General features: G+C 36.6%; 1 protein-coding gene across 1 annotated transcript; it reads right to left on the bottom strand.

The window, feature by feature from the left end:
• Nucleotides 1-9,913: 9,913 nt before the first annotated feature.
• Nucleotides 9,914-12,164, bottom strand: LOC149795142 (tyramine receptor 1-like). The gene is made up of 2 exons (XM_089966198.1): nucleotides 11,394-12,164; nucleotides 9,914-9,946 (listed from the first exon to the last, which is right to left on the bottom strand). The coding sequence occupies exons 1-2, from the start codon at nucleotides 12,162-12,164 to the stop codon at nucleotides 9,914-9,916; spliced, it is 804 nt and encodes a 267-aa protein (XP_089822324.1).
• Between the last annotated feature and the right edge of the window lie 5,955 nt (nucleotides 12,165-18,119).

Below are 18,119 nucleotides of genomic sequence, written 5' to 3'. Positions count from 1 at the left end.
TTTGAGGTTTACGCATTAGTCGCGCTAGTCTTTCTTTGATTGCCAAGAGTGCCTTACCAGCAGCACTAACAATTGCACCATGAGCTTTTTCACCAACAACATTAATGGCTTACCTCGATAACTGTTTTGCAAGAGGACCCACTTTTGGTGCTAACCCAGCAAATAAACCCTGAACCACATCGCCAAGTCCGTCTCCGTAAGTTGCTCTATAAACTGGTAATCGTGAGTTTACTGCTCTGACCTGCACAGGTGTATGTCTGTTATATATAACCATATTATGTTATTTGTTGTTATGTATATAATCGGTGTAATAATCAACAAGTTCATCGACGAGTTCTTGATATATGTTAACGTCCATAACACCACCTTGAAATAATCGCCGACAAATATCAGCGGCTTCATTAATTATCTCTGGTGAGTTGTTTCCAGCGAGTTTTCCTCCTATGAGAACTTCTAACCGCGAAACGTCATTGAAAATATTATCAGGGCAAATAATTCCTAAACCACTGCCAGTAGTAGTAGAATCAGAATCTTTATTAATCTTACTTATAGCACGCCTACTTGAAATGCGGGAGAAAACATGCGTCTTAAATTTTATATAATTGGAATTATTGTGATCAGTAGATGGTGCATTTTTGAAGGCAAAATATAATGTAGGAATCCAATCCTCTTTTTTCACGTGTTCAACATATTCAGGTTTTAGATAGTCTTTTCTTGATTCATAACCATATGCAGCTATATTGACTAATTCGTCCTTGTTAGCAAAACGTTTACGAGCATCATCGGTAAAGATGTCTGCAGGGCGTAGTTCCTGTTGTTGAGGCGGAGGAGGTGAAAAGGAGGGGTCTACGTGTGGCACTGTTATGACTGGTTCCTTGGGTTTTCTTCCTCGTCGTTTTTTCTTCTTGTTGCAGAGGCGGAGTAAGTGAAAGGGAGGGTTCTTCCTGATGTTTCTTTCTTTGTTGTTTTTTTTTCTTTCATCCCTCTCTTTTTGTTTTTGTTCTCGTATTATTTTTTTGCGCCCGCAAATATATTGGAAAGTCAATACTTTTTCTGTCTATAGAATCAACATTTTTATTTATTTTATACAACCAATCGCTCCAAGTACTACTATTTATTTTTTTAGAATATCCCGGTTTTAAAAATTGATCTTTGAAACGACGATAACTATCGGCAGCAAATGTACCAAAGGCAATTGCATCGGGGGCAGATTCCGTGTTATATTTTTCAATTTCTCTTATACCCTCTTCAGCAAATCTTTCTCTGAGTTTTTATTTTTTTGTAAAAGATTTTTTTACCAACAGCCCCTTCAGGTTGTGCGGCAACTATTTCTTCAGCGGTTTGTTTTAATACTTGAATAAGACTTTCTTCCTTTTCCCCTGGCTCTTTTTCAGGTCCCTTAATAGCAGTTAAGACTTTTCCAGTAACCGTAGTGACCGGTCTAAATAATTGTTCCGCTTCAGTTGCATACTCAGCTTGTGCTTCCTGTTGTGATTGCACATCTCTTTTAAACTTCTCCTTTATAGGGATATATTTCTTAAGTGCTTCTTCTCGCTCTCTAGATAGTCTAGCTGTGTAAGATTCCGCATGTACCATTATTTGGTATAGTAATTTTTAATTTATTTCCTCGAATACGGTATCGAGTCGGGTTAGATATGATTTTTGGATAATTATTCGTACCTCGATAAAGACCGTAGTTTTCGAAAAGGGACGCAGCAAGCAGCAGGGAGGGCAACGACAACAAAGGGCAGCAACGACGGCGACAATTGCGTTAACATAAAGCGTCATCGCGGTTTTATAAAGGGCTTATTTCGGCATTTAGAACCTTCTAAAAGTTGTAGGATTCGCCCTCCCTGCTGCTGTATAGTTTATTTTGGGTTTGTTTTTCTTCTCTTGCCTCTGTGTGGATAGTATATTTTGGGTTGGTTTTTTCTTCTTCCCTCGGTGTGGTGTGGTTTATTTATGTGCTTATGTGTTTGTGTGTGTATGCGTCCGCGTACGTCGTGTAGATAATATATTCGCGTTTGTTTTTTCTTCTTCCCGTGTGTGGATAGTATATTTGGGGTTTGTATGCGTTCGCGTAAGTTTGTGTGGATAGTTGATATTGTGTTTGTTTTTTCCCCATCAGGTGTGTGGATAGTATATTTGGGGTTTGTTTTTTGCTCCTTCCCGAGTTTTGATAGTAGATATTGTGTTTGTTTTTCTCGTTATTGTGTGGATAGTATATTTGGGGTTTGGATGCGGTCGCGTACGTTGTGTGGATAATAGATATTGTTTGTTTTTCCCCCTGCCCGTGTGTGGATAGGATATTTGGGTTTTTTTTTTTGCTCCTTTACGTGTGTTGATAGTAGATATTGTGTTTGTTTTTTCCCCTTCCCGTGTGTGGATAGTATATTTAGGGTTTGTATGCGTTCGCACATGTTGTATGGGTAGTATATTTGGGGTTTGTATGCATTCGAGTACTTTGTGTGGATAGTAGCGTGTGTTTTTTCCTTCCCTTCTTCATGGATAGTAGAGTGTGTTTGTATTATTTCACATACATTTGTGTGGATAGTAGATCTTGTTTTTTTTATTGTAAATATTGGGGTATTTTTATAGTAGATATTGGATTTTTAACCATTTCCTTCTGTGTAGGTAGTAGAGTGTGTGTTTGTATGCGTGCGCGTACGTTTGTGTGGATAATAGATATCGTGTTTGTATGTGTTCATGTATGTTTGTGTATATAGTAGGATGTGTGTTTGTGTGGATAGTAGAGTGTGTGTTTATATCCGTACGCGTACGTTTGTGTGGATGGTAGATATTGTCTTTTATAGTAACTACTGGAATATTTTTAATAATATATATTGATTTCTTGTACCCTTCCCTTCTGTGTGGATAGTAGGGTGTGTCTTTGTATGCGTGCGCGTTTGTTTGTGTGGATAGTATATATTGGGGTTTTTGATAGTAAATATTGGGGTATTTTTGATAGTAGATATAGTTTTTTCCCTCCTTTTCTCTGTGGTTTGTGTGTGTGTGTGTATTTGTGTGTTTGTATGCGTTTGTGTGTATAGTAGATAGTGTTTCCCCCCTTCCCTTCTGTGTGCATAGCATATTTGGGGTTAGTTTTTTCCTTATCCCCTGTTGTGCGTGTGTGGTCTTTGTTTGTCTCTACAAAACTCCATTTATCCCTATCATATACATTTCACCTACATAGCTACCTACATTAGCGCGTATTCAGGTCAGCTACACGCAATACTGTTGCCATTATTCTCCTAGTGATGAGTACATTGACGTCATTGAAGCTGGACATTTTGAGATTATAAATATAGACTTGGGTTTTTCTACAAGTTGTAGCTAGAAATAGAAACTATGGTGTTTAAACAGGAACGTCACACAAGTTGAGGCTATAAATAGACAGTAGGTTTTTACAAAAGAATTTCACACAAGTTGTAGCTATAAATAGATATTGGGGTTTCATAGGAATTTTAATAGGTTATAGCTATAAATAGCTACATGGATGTTTATCCACGATCGTCACACAAGTTGAGACTATATATAGATACTAGGTGTATCCATTTCAGTCTAAACCAATGTAATAATAATAATAATAATAATAATAATGAAGACTTTGTATAGCGCCTAATCTTTAGAAGCTCTAAGCGCTTTACAACATAAGACATCTATAAGATATAAAAAAACATATATAATGATATGATTACAAACACAAACACCATGAAATTAGAAAACATAGAAAAAACATGCTGAGAATATTTAAGGTAGGAAACATTATTAGGTCTTTAAGTTTGTTCTTGCAGGCGAAATAAGTGAGTTTTGAGAGCATTCTTGAATGGGATCACTGTGTCTTTGTGTCTAAGTTCAGTGGGCAATTCATTTGCTGGGCCCTGGTATGCAAAAGAACGCTGTCCATATGACTTTGTTTTCATAGTGGGAATAATGAGTATACGATTGTCAGAAGAGGAGCGTAAGTATCTTGCTGGTGTGTATACATGGGTGAGGTCGGATAGGTATGTTGGACTAGAGTCCGACAGTGAAACGTAGCACAGAGAACACATTTTGTGTTTGATTCTGGATCGAATGGATAGTCAGTGTAGGGTACAGAGCAGCGTTGAGGTGTGCTCTGATCGTGGTACTCTAATTATGATCAAAGCAGCTGTGTTTTGAACTTTTTGAAGTTTCTGGAGCAGATATTGAGATGAACCAGACATCACTGAGTTTCAATAGTCCACTCTTGAAAGTACTAATGAACACACAAGTGTTTTAGTGGCATCAACTGAAAGATACTTGCGAATGGGGCTGATGCGTCTCTGCACAAGATATGCAGCCTTGCATATGTTCATGACATGTTGGTGCAATGTGAGAGTACTGTCCAGAGTAACACCTAGGTTTCGTACTGATTGTGTGAATTTAATGTTGGTGTTGCTGATATTTATTGTTTGAGGTAAAGGATGTGAATGAGAAAGTCTTTGCGTTGTGATCAGAATGGCCTCAGTTTTATCATCATTCATCTGCAGCTTGTTACATGTCATCCATGATTTCGAATCAGAAATGCACCTCTCTACACCTTGGATGGTAGCATCAACTTCAGTTGGGTGGCTAGATTTGTATATTTGTGTGTCATCAGCGTACAATTGGTGAGACACTGGATGATGATCTATGACACTTGAGAGCGGCTGAGAGTATATAATGAAGAGAACAGGTCCAAGAACAGACCCGTGTGGAACACCACAACATAGATCAACTATGCTGGAGTGTATTCCATTTGCAGACACAATTTGTGTCCTGTTGATCAAGTAGGACTTGAACCACAGTAAGGCTGTATCATGAATGCCAAATACATGCTGGAGACGGTGAAGTAATGTATCATGGTCTATTACGTCAAATGCTGCAGACAAATCAAGGACTGTAATCTTTCCGCTATCCAACGCAGAGAGAATGTCATTAACTACTTTTAGAAGATTAGTTTCAGTACTGTGGCAAGGGCGATATGCAGATTGTACATTGCTAAAAAAGACTGTTTGAATTTAGATGAGATACAAGCTGGGATAGAACAACCTAAGATTTTTTATATAAATGGGAGATTAGAAACTGGGCGGTAGTTCTTTAAATCGTTATGGTCTAGTGTTGGTTTCTTCAGCAGAGGCTTTACAAAGGCAGTTTTGAAAAATGATGGGAATTCCCCGGATGAGAGAGAGGTATTAATAACATCAGTTAGTGAAGACAATACTGGATCTAAGCACTCAAGCAGCAGTGATGTTGGAATTGGATCAAGTTCACATGACTTTGGCGCACTCTTCATCAGGATTGTACGTACGAAATCCATAGAGACAGGTTGAAATGCTGTTAATGATTGCCGCTCAAATTTTGTATCCCAACTGTATGGTGACGACGAGTCAATTGAAATTGTGGTGTCAAGCTTATCTCTAATGGTTTGTACTTTGTTACGGAAGAAATTTGCAAACATGGCAGTAAGGTCGACTGGAGAGAAGGTAGTTGAAAGTGGTGTAGATTTGTTCCTTGACATTAGCTTGTTAGTAATCCCGAAGAGCTCTTTGCAGCTGGAACTTTCCATGATCTTAGTAGTGTAGTGGGCTGATTTCGCTGCATGGACTATATTTGTGACATGCCTCTTAGCAGCTTCATAGATTTGCTTATGAATAGTGAGTCTGGTGGAAAGCCAAAGCCTTTCAGCTTTACGACGGTCTCTTTGAGCAGTGCGAAGCTGGTCCCTAACACTGCTATACCATGGAGAACACGTTTGAATTGATACTCTGCACTTGGTAGCTGGGGCATGTTTGTCGAGCAATGAACGCAGTCAGTTATCGAGCTGTTCTGCTGTAGGAGGTAAGCAAGTTGTTAGGTTTTCTTGGATGTCATGCATTAGTTTGGTTCTGTTATCATACAGAGGTTTCTGTTAGTAGCAGATAAAGGTGGAGGGTTAGGGACTGATACGTCAAGATGGCATATAATGCAGAGGTGATCTGATGCAAGGTCAAGGGATACCAGGGAGGACCGTAGAATGTTATCATCAGGTCTATGAAGAATCCAGTTTAAAATGTGACCATGTTTATGAGTGGGTTGGTTAACTGACTGTTTGAGGTTGAAAACAGCAATGGAATCTATGAGTTTTGATGTGTTTGGGCTTCCGGGACAGTCAAAGTGAAAGTTGAAATCTCCAAGAATAATCAGGTTGCCACCTATCGAATTTCCATAGTCCAGGAGATTCGGAAACTGCTCCAAAAAGAGAGATTCAGTCAGCTTGTTTTTTCTACTAGGAGGAGGGTGGTATAGGCAGAAAAAATGGACTGACCTTTTCTCCAGTGTGAGTGTGGTTTGCACTAGTTCAAACGATGTGTGGTCGAAATTGAATGTTGTGGTGTGGTTAAGACGTTTGATCATGGAGTTCTTTGTGATGACAACAATTCGTCCTCCGCGAGAGTTACAGGGGAACGACTTGATATTGAGGGATATGGTTAGTCTGCTATAAATTCTGGGACTATTTCGTCAATTTAGCGTTACTTTCAGTCATATCTATTTTGGTGTTGGTCTTTGCCTTGATTATGGCTATTTATAACATCATTACAATTAATTAAAGCTATGAACACTGCTAACATAATTTCAGGTCGAGGTAATGCTTTATATATATATAAATCTCGGGCTTGTATTAGTATATGTCTGTCTCTGTTGTGTTTGACCCTCAACTATTCTTGTCCGTAGACAGGCACTATACAATTTCTCCATTGTCCCTAGATAGTTACAACCTATGTTGAACTTTTCCTTGTCTCGCTAGAGTCACACCCATGTTAAATTTCCCTATATTAATTTTCCATTGTCCCTATATGTTCCTAGGTTTTTCCCCTCATATATTCTCATTTTCCCTACGGTATCAATCTATGTCGATGTTTTGTATGTGTTATATATGTCAATCGAGGGCAGCCTTATGCTACATTGTTACCAATGTTCAGTACCGTGACGTCACCTCATATTTTCATCCTATTATCCCTATACAACAACCCCACTTTCCCATGTCGTTATACAGTTCCAATATTCCCCATGTTCAATTCCCCATGTCGCTATATCGTCCCAGGGTGATCTGAAACGTCTTGTCGCTATATCGTCCCAAGCGGGTCTGTAATGCATTTTCCCATTGTCGCTATATCGTTCCCATACTGTACTTATATATATATATATATATATATATATATATATATATATATATATATATATATATATATATATATATATATATATATATATCCTCTCATTCATTCATTTTTCTCCGGTGGCCTAGTAGTTAGAGCGTCCGCCTCGGCCGCGGGAGGTCGTGGGTTCGACCCCCGGCCGAGTCATACCAAAGACTTACAAAAATGGTACTAACAGCTGCCTCGCTTGGCGCTCAGCATTAAGGTGGCGCTCTACAGTTTTGTATTTTGCATAAGGGTTAGGATTTTAAAGATAAAGAATTTCCCCGGCTTTCCTCACTGGTTATACTGGCTATTTAAAAATACCTTGTATATCTTAGGTATAATTCAAAGAACCTTTAATTCCCTTTATTTTGGTGTATGATTGATGGGTGTACTATGGGTTATAGAGTATACAGCTTGGCCTTACTTCAGATGTGCACCTTTCAAAAAAGTGCTAGCTCTACTTAGTCATTTTCAATTCCTGAACTTCAGAGCTAAATTGTATAAAAAAGAGCCGATAACTTTTTTTACATGTTATATATTTGGTAATTCATTCATTGCACTTTCATTTTCCCTGTTTTAATAGCTGCCATGTATAGCGTACTTTAGACTAATTCAGACTGATTTTTTAACTCAAGGGAGCAGTCATTTTACTTTGCAGTGTGCTTAAATCATGTAAAATTTCCAAAAGTACAATATCCAAAGAAATATCATCCACATTACACTAATGTAGCATAGAGGTATGCCAACATTCTCTCCATTGTACATGTTTTAAATGCGAACTACTTCACCTTGCATACGTCACTCTCTCAAAAGTACATATTAACTGGTGAGCGCCCCCTAAGAGGTTAGTGTTAGGACTGGTCGGCCTGGTGTCAGGATAATGTGACTGGGTGGGGCATCATGCTACATGTCTGCGGCATGATGCCCCAGTGCTAGACATCACTATAAACTGTCACACTGCAGACATCGTAGCGATATAACTGAATTTTTTTTAAAGCTACGTTAAAAATATAAACCACACAAACACGCATACACATTCATTTTTCATCTTCTGCATTTCTCATCCATTCACATTTTCTCATTCCTTCTTCCTTACTCATTCATTCGCTTACACATTCATGACATCGCTGTATACTCGCACTCATACTTAATTTGATTTAATTCATTCATTCATTCATTCATTCATTCATTCATTTATTCATTCATTCATTTATAGCTCATACTTGTATTTTCTGTACTTACGGGTCCTCTAAGCTGATTTTGTTTCGCTGTGTAATTGTCTACTGTTTAAGATGTTAAAGCCAGTCATCATGTACGATGGATGGACTTATGTTGGCTGTTTGTACTTTCTGAGGATGAGTGTTGTTTGAGGTGATGATTATTTCTTTTATGCCTAGGGATATATTTTGCACTGGGTAAAACAAAATTGTGTCTATAGTATGTTTCAAAGAAACTTTTAGTACAAAATAACGATGAAATATATTGAGCAGTCGAGTGGGGCAACATATTATTTTTGTCACTGTTGTATCAATAGTGTTGGGATCGTTCGCTATTCATGGACAAAGACGCAACAGTCAGATGAGAATTATTATTGAAAATATCACATTTAATGGCTGTGGAATAACTTGTATTGTTATATTGATGATAATCCTTACGCTTTTAGAAAGCTAAAGGAAGAAGTTCTAGCTTTTGAGAACGCATCTATTATTATGTATGTAATATTTTACGTCTACAGCAACAGTTTTGAACTTGATAAACCAATTGCATTTACACGAGTCTTCAAGAAATTCTAGTCAAGAATCAAAGCTGTTTACCCGTAAGCAACAACTTCCCTTGAAAGAAAGTTCTATCCAATGATATCCACATGAATACGGCTGATAATCATTTAAACATGATATAAATAATAAAAGATAATATGTTGAGCTGAGACGCATCAGCTCAATTCGCAAATATCTTTCAGCTGATGCCACTAAAACACTTGTGTGTTAATTAGTACTTTCAAGACTGGACTATTGTAACTCAATTTTGTCTGGTTCATCTCAATATCTGCTCCAGAAACTTCAAAAAGTTCAAAACACAGCTGCTCAGATCATACTTAGAGCACCACGATCACAGCACACCTCCCCGCTGCTCTGTACCCAACACTGGCTATCCATTCGATCCAGAATCAAACACAAAATTTGTTCTCTGTGCTTCGTTTCACAGTCGGACTCTAGTCCAACATACCTATCCGACCTCACCCATGTGTACACACCATCAAGATACTTACGCTCCTCTTCTGACAATCGTATACTCATTATTCCAAGTATGAAAACAAAATCATATGGACAGCGTTCTTTTGCATACCAGGGCCCAGTAACGTGGATGAATTGCCCACTGAACTTAGACACAAAGACACAGTGATCACATTCAAGAATGCTCTCAAAACTCACTTATTTCGACTGCAAGAACAAACTTAAAGACCTAATAATGTTTCCTACCTTAAATATTCTCAGCATGTTTTTTTAATGTTTTCTGATTTCATGGTGTTTGTTTCTGTAATCATATCATTATATATTTTTTATCTTATAGGTGTTGTCTAATGTTGTAAGCGCTTAGAGATTCTAAAGATTAGGCGCTATACAAAGTCCTCATTATTATTATTATTATTATAAATATGATCATTCAGCCGTTGTTTTGAATGTGACTTTTTCAAAGTGTTCAGGGAACAAATATGCTGAAAAAGCGCGTTAAAACAACACTCGAGGTTCTATGGTGGCATTCTGTAAACAAGAAAATGGATGTTTAAGATGCTAATGTTTGATATACTGATTCTTTCAGCGCTAATTTTCAATGGTATGGTGTTCATTTAAATGTGTATGTTTTGTCAAAATTTGAGAAAAGAAAACATGTACACTTTAGAAATTTTTACACGTTATATAGCATTATTTTTGCATTTTAGAAGTTTGTTTTTATCTTAAAAATCTATAAAAGATAAGTTATATTTTTCTGCCATAAAAGTGGCATCTGAAATCCTCGCCAGATCTAGATTAATTAGCAGAAAAATTAATAATGGTGTTCGATCAATAACAATAAGTCGTTGAATCTTATGTCTTTGATTCATAATTTACACTGCATTGCCACATAAATCCTAAACAACTTTTGCTTAACATCCGAAATTGTGTCAAATATTATTTACGATAAGGTTAGGAGACAGGATAGGAACTTATTTAGGTAGGCTGGGAGACAAGATAGGAACTTCGTGAGGCCTGAAGAATGTGAACTGCTTTTGGCAGGCGAGGAGACAAGATATGGTCTGCTTTAAGCAGGTATAGAGACAAGATAGGGTCTCCTTTAGGTAGGCAATATAAAGCACTTATTTCAACTGATTTGTAGGGGGGAAAATAGGTAGTTAAAGTTAAATAGCTGAACGGCAAAAAATAAGCTTCATTATTAACAATGATATTTATCGATTTTGGAAGAAAGCGTTCGGTTAGGTGGACACACTTGCAGCATATATTGTTTCTTTGTTTATATTCTTATAAATAGTACAAAATTATTGAATCACGCACAAAATATGCTAGAGACTACGATCTGGATTTGCAATTTGTCAAGGTTGGTCCATTCATCAAAATAGTCACTACGATGACAGAACTCCACAATGTCATTTAATATCTATAATTTTCTTAATAATAATAATAATAATAGTAGTAATAATAATAATAATAGTAATAATAATATCCTTGTAAGACATACACCAAATACAGGAACATTCGTATTTCCTTAATGATGGTTAATATTACAATCCAGTGCTATCATCATTGACTGACTAGAGATCCAACATAAGCACCTTCCATGAATCATATCGTTAAATGCTTTACGGAATTCTATGTTGAATATGGTATATACAATAGGATTTAAGCTTGAATTGGTATACCCCAGCCAAACAAACAGCATTTCTGTTTCTGGTCCAGGATGCATACATATATCAGAAAATGGTAAGATAACATAGAGAAGGAAGAAAGGGAGCCAACACAATACAAACGCAACCATTGTGAGAGCCAATGTTCGTGTTACCTTTCGTTCTTTGGAGAGAGAAGGTCTTTGTTTTGCTTCGAAAAAATGTTGCATTTGCTTCAAAGTTTCGCTGTTATTATACCCTAATTTGAGTTGGTCATGGTAAAGAAAGATGGGTGATCTTGGAGATGATAAAGTGCCATGGTCATTTACCATGGGACTGTGCTCACCAGTTTCACCTTCTTCACTGCAGTTAGGTGCCGTAGCGACACTTGCGTAAGATGTGTTCTTCACTATAGCTAACTTTACCTTTGCATCCTGGACACGCTCTCGAAGACGCCTCTTTGCTGCGAGGTATAGTTTCAAATACACAAAAGACATTATGAGACAAGGAATATAAAAAGAATCAAGTGCTGAATATGCTACGTAACCCTTCTCACCAGTCAATGCGCATCGTCCAGTGCAGGAGTCGGACATATCATTCCATCCAAAAAGAGGTGGGACTGATATTATCGCACTCAGTGTCCATGCTAAAAAAATTATCACCAGCACGCGTTTGACATATTTTTGCGCATAATTTATTGGGTCATGAATAGCCCAGTATCGATCAATGGCAATAGCACAGATGCTCAGAATGGACTCTGTACACAATAAAACACCAGAAGTCAGCCACAGATCACATAAGACATTTCCAAAAATCCATCGCCCTTGAAGAATCGCATTTGCAACGTGAAAAGGCATGACAAAAATCTCAACAGCTAGGTTCGCAATTGAGAGTGAGATTATAAAGAAGTTCTGCACTATTCTCAGTGATTTGTAATTAAACACAGAAGCAATTACAAAAGCGTTTCCCAGGATCGTGAGAAGTATCAGAATACACATTGCCAGTATGGTCAGGATATACTGGAATTTGATCTCCATGGCCGTGACCGGATATTGTGTTGTAGCATAGGTTACTGAATTGTTCGTCGTGATCTCGTCCATCCTGGTTGTAAATCTACAACTTTGGACTTTATTTCTCTTCAACAATGTGAACTTTTAAATCTGTAAAGAAATATATAAGTAATTAATGCATGCTAATATATATTGATCCTTTTACTACATATCTGATTCCTGAAGGATGCATAGCTAGACAATAAAAAACACACACACACATGATCAGTGACATTGATGTGACAAAATCAAACAGTAGAACTTTACATTCGTTCAGGAGTAATGAAATAAATAGATTCATAAAGTTTACAAACTTATTGAATCTTTTTAATAAAGTTTCTCTATGAAACTGAAGAAACTTGACCAAAGGCGTATGTATCACGTATAGACTAAATATAATTAAACTGTATAATTTATGACTTCTCCCCACGAACATGAAGACACATCCAGGACCAGATCAAGTAACTAGTAACTAAAAGCAGTCTGTGTTACTCTCAGTAACTTATTATTTTCATGTGACTAAGATTGATACTATTCATTTCCATATGTCTCTGCTTTCTCATCCTTATTAAATATTAGTACCATTTTTTTTTTCGTCCTTTAATAAAAAAAAATAGATATCCTTCGGACTAACTATCTCTTTACGGACAAAAACGTGTTGCTAAGAAGCCCAAACAGGAAATTGATATACACATCAGTCATAAGTCACCTAATCTGCTAAGGTGTGACAACTTGGTTTGATCACAGTCACGGTCAATCTACATGTATTAGATTGCTCGATCATAATATTGGTATTCAAGTAAAGCATGTAATAGTACTTGTAGATCTATGACACCTTGTTGAACTAACGCATTCTTCATAAGATTTTAACATCTGGTACAGTAGTCTGAGCAAACGCTATTTTAAAATCATGAAATAAAAATTAAACCTCCAAGTTCAGTCCGCCATTTACAAAACTTAATATAAAATATCAATAAAAACGTCATTCGATCGGAACAAACATAACATTTGGGGTAGAAAAAGCAATCGGATAACTGGTTCAAATAGGCAAACTAACAACAACTATAGGTATACACTGTGGAATTGGTTTAGCGTCAAAATATACGATATTAAAATCCACTAAAACTTAGGAAGTAACGACCATAAACGAAGTTATGCTTCTCATTGTAAACAGAAGCCAGTTCTTTCTTGTACTGTTAAGAACTATTTAAATTTTAGTTAAAAAGTTTTCACTTAAGCTATAAAAATGAGATCCTTTAAAGAACGAATAACACCGTTTAACTTGCGTCTTATATTGTAGACTAAAAAGCAGCTTAAATATGTCTGAGAATATGATCCTACAGATTTGAAGTAAACTTTTAAAATAGGGTACAAGTGCAAGGAATTTAACAATAATGATATTCTCTGAAAGTCTCCATTTTCCAACCCAAATTTGTAATGGTAAAATATCTTTCTGTTTATTTCAAAATTATACTTTCTTACTCAAAATTACAAATCAGGTAATTGAAAGAATAATTTGGCAATGCATGTATTAAATTGTGCTTTGTAAAATCGTATAAATCACCCTGTACGAACTTAAAATAGAGTGTCTCAGAAACATACAATCCAAAAGATCAAGGGAAGACATGGGAAAATAGGATAAGGATATAAAAAGCCAAATACATAAACGACTATACTGGGTAAGTTTTCATGTTTGCAGGTATGCCAATGATTCAGCAATTTCTTTCAGTTTTCTCTTTTCTTTCTCGTCAGTGTTGTTTGCTTTGTTTTCGCGGTCTGTGTGGATTGGCTTGTCCCAGATTATTATTATTATTATTGCTGCTGTTGTTAGTTTTGTTGTCAGCGGCAGATCCAGAAATATAGTTTAGTATCGTTTGGGGCAAGTGTGGCGTAAAAAAAAGCAGGCTACGGGCCTTTTGATAGACGGAACTCCGACCTTGGGCCCAAGGGGATCAAGCTCCCCACCCTCGGGAAGCAACTGCATTTTAAGCGTTTTCAGAGCATAAATTTTAACATCAAATTATAAAGAAAACTTACTGTAGGAAAGTTCTTTTTCTTTCACGCATATTTCTAGTTGACGGGGTATGTACGGGATTGGGTGAAGAGGGATGGCCCGATCCGCTCCTGATTGTTGTTTCAATATGCAATATCTAACGTATATTCATTGCCTTGTTGCGACTTCGGGTTGGGAAATTACATGTAACTGCATATTAGAGTCTTTCGTGAACAAATTATACAAATCGGAACATCCTTGTTCTATTCTGTAGGTCGAGAAAAAACCTTAGAGGCTATTTGTATCTCTTACGTATTGTTAAAAACATTTAATTTCCTGTATGCTTTTGTGACTGATGAATGTAATTTGAGTTATAGAGTATACAGCTTGACCTTGTTTGAGATGTGCACCTATAAAAAAAACGGCTAGCTCCCGCTTGGTCATTTTCACTTCTCGGACATCAGCGGTAAATTGTAAAAAGAGAACCAATAAAGTTTTTACTTTTTATATATTTTGTAATTCATTCACTGCACTTTCAGAAGCTGGCAATTTCATAAATTGACTACACACATTCACATACACACATATCTATCTAATGGACATGACAGGGAAATTCACAGATGAAAACAATTACAACTATTGTATATTAGTTCTGCAATCGTTAAGAAACGGTTATTCATTTTATTACTTTTTTATGTTTCTAAAACACGCGTGATGGCATAGAATAACTCCTGCATAATTTGCACATCGTTCCATACTTTGCATAAATTAGAACCCAGAATTAATTCAATGAAAATTATTAAATTCTCCTCGTATATACTCTATTAATGTGCTTCCAAGCTTGATAACACATACATGCATAAACGATATCCTTCTAATGTTAAGGGACCGCATAGATCTATATTGGTCTAAACGCATTGTATTTGAAACTAAAATAAACAACGTGAGGCCAGAAACAGGTCTTATGCTACATTAATATTATTTCATATTTGCATGGATTGTTCCATAAGGACATTTAATTTAATACGAAATATGTATTTCATATAATCATGCATAAGTATATAGAATGTAGGATCTTAGGGGTAAACGCTTCTCTCAATATGGTATATATAGACGCCATTTTGTATTTATAATTTAGTACGCATACATTATTATTATAAATAAAAAAGCGGGTTGGTGATTTCAGATGATTGTTAGTGAATTGGCGTAAATAACTCTAATGCGATTGTTAGTGAATTGTCGCAAATAACTCTAATTAGATTGGTAGTGAATTGTCGTGAATGACTCTAATATCAGAAAAAAATTTAAACAAGGATTAATAGTTAACCTCCATTATTTAACTGCAATGATAATAGGAAAAATGTTTTCTTTACTGCTAAAATGTTAAAACCACTCCAAACTACTGCACTATAGTAAGTAGTTTACCCTAAAATGTTACAAGCATAAAATGTAAGTTTTAGAAGTCATATACAGAATTCATAATTTCTTAATCGTTTAATCAGATAATTATACTTTTTCTGTATTGTTCTGCAGCATATTAAGTTATGAAGAGCAACCAAATGAAAAGAAGGAACAAATACACAATAACGAAAAACAAAACAAAACAAGCGAGATATACATGTTTAAAAAGCGCACACTAGTACCCCAAATGCATAGAAGTGGGTACTTAAATAAGACACTTGCTATAGTGCATTGTGTAACTACGGAATTTTGCAGGACTATTCCGTAATCGTACGGCACAAAGAGAATTCTCACTCTGTGAAAGTAGATTTTGAAATCTTATTTATTCATTCAGATTTAGCATAGAACGCATACAAAAACACATACATGTATAGAAAGAGATGAAAATAAAAGTTTTGATTTGATTTAAGCTGTACGAATGCGTTTCGGTAACTATGAGCATACCTGTTAATGTATGCCTTACATATCAAGACTTCTATCCTGTTGGAAGTTCCGTATCCGGCATAGACAAATGATGTTTGGAAGGTATCGATAAAATATGATAAAAATGATCCAAAATCCGATGGGAATAAGTTCCATACCCTTATTCCATCACGAGTAAAAGTTACACAGCTCTAGAGGATAAATCTTTTCAAACACAGTTGTAACTTTTACAGTTCAGTTTTGTATTACTGTCTGAAACCACAAAAATACACAGCTTTGACCTCGAAACATTACAGCACAATGCAGTCGGAAAGAAAATATTGCAATTAAAAGTTGCAATTGTAAAAGTCATTACACATTTAATCATGCATTCCTCTTATAAGATTTCAAAGCCATCGTACAGAACAATAAATGGTCGCCGCTCTCCTAATCGTACTTATGCATTTTCTTTCATCATTAGCTTTTTATTACTATATTTGGCATTGAATTTCTGTCCAGCCAATCACACGACTTTCCAAGATAAGTAATGCTGCAAACATGTCCGCTAGATTCTAGAATAATCTGTCAGGAGCTAACAGGATCAACTTGAAGTATCGTCGTATAGATGCCAAAAATGACGCAATATTGTCAAGAGTTAGAAGAAAATGGAGATCACGACAAGACACGATTCTGTCAGGGACGTCATTTCAACTTTGTTCGGGGAGGGGGTAAAACTTGATGGGGGGGGGGCAAAACTTGACGGGCTGACTAATTTTCGTATATAGGCTACATCAATTTTACAGCACATGCAAATTCGGGGGGGGGGGATTTCGTCCATGGATTCTGTTGCTTGCCTGTAGAATAGGAGTGAACCAAGGTGCATCAGAATCAAGGAAAAATGTGGAATCTCAGCGAGGTCTTAAAAGGTCGGGGAGAGGATTCCGCTTATAAATAAGATATCATTAGGAAATACTTCCCTGTACATAGTTCGTCATTCCATTGTATCATTCCGATGTCATCAAACGGGTGGTGAGGTTATTGCGTTCTATACAGTTGTACACAGCCGCCCCCATTATTGACTTGAGAGGCGGCAAAGCAAAGTGCAGAGCGCACTTGCTGTCAATGTCAAAGTCTCAGCATATAGGATATTTGTGCCCTACTAAAAGACTGATCTACCTCCCCAAAAGTGTAGTATACCAATAAAAAAATTCGGACAATCACATGAGCACCGTGAATGATTACAAGTTAGGCAAAGATAACCTCGTTATCACTCCCGCCACCCTCTCCTCGCACTAATCTCCGCTTCCCCGATGTCGCTTACTATTTTTCGAAAACACAAAACAAGGTTTTCACGAAAATCAAACGACAAAGAATGTGTGTAATTAATTGGTAAGGCCGCCGTTTTACACTGATTGCTCTTCAAAGAACAGGCTAAAAATCGATTATAGGAAAGAACGTGGCATCAATGGAAAACAACAAGAAATGCATGGATATAAACAGGATAAGTTGCTTCATAAATCTCGACGGTTCAAACATTTTTTACCAGCTCTTGCTTTTTATGTCCCAATTATAATTCCATTTAACACACTGCCAAAAAAAAATGTCTGCGCTCAACTTTAAAAAAAAAGAGATTCATTTTCTTATTCTTACTGAGCAAAATTAATAAAGGAATCATAACATGTTCAGGATTTCTTCAACTCATTATGCACCCCTCCCCCACTCAGCTTTTTAAACTTAATGCCACATTTATAAAATTTTCCTTTCTTTTGTCTCCTTTATATCCTTACAAAATTCCAAATGTTGTAAAGAAATATTTTGCCCCCAAGACATCTATATAATGAAATTATTGTAGATATTCTGAGAGTGTGAGTGTGTGATATGGATTTTAAACGTCGATTTAACAATTATTCAGTCATATCGCTACGATGTCTGCAGCGTGGCATTTTATAGTGATGTCTAGCACTGAGGCATCATGCCGCAGACATGTAGCATGATGTCCCACCCTGTCACATTTATCCTGACACCAGGCCGACCAGTTCTAACACTAACCTCTTAATGCTGAGCACCTAGCGAGGCAACTGGTTAGTACCATTTTTATAAGTCTTTGGTATGACTCGGTCGAGAATCGAAAACACGACCTCCCGCATCCG

Source organism: Sinohyriopsis cumingii, chromosome 7 (genome assembly GCF_028554795.1).
Source record: "Sinohyriopsis cumingii isolate HCF-2022 chromosome 7, ASM2855479v2, whole genome shotgun sequence".
NCBI classification, from domain to species: Eukaryota; Metazoa; Mollusca; class Bivalvia; order Unionida; family Unionidae; genus Sinohyriopsis; species Sinohyriopsis cumingii.
The sequence above is the reverse complement of the archived record's forward strand: the minus strand, read 5'-3'. Positions and strand labels throughout refer to the sequence as shown.

Bases quoted from the DNA above. Each gene is read 5' to 3' on its own strand.
- LOC149795142 (XM_089966198.1), bottom strand. From the start codon at position 12,164: ATGGACGAGATCACGACGAACAATTCAGTAACCTATGCTACAACACAA. The intron at 9,947-11,393 runs GTAAATGACCAT...TCTTGTTTACAG, and splicing joins CTGGTGAGCACAGTCCCATG to AATGCCACCATAGAACCTCG.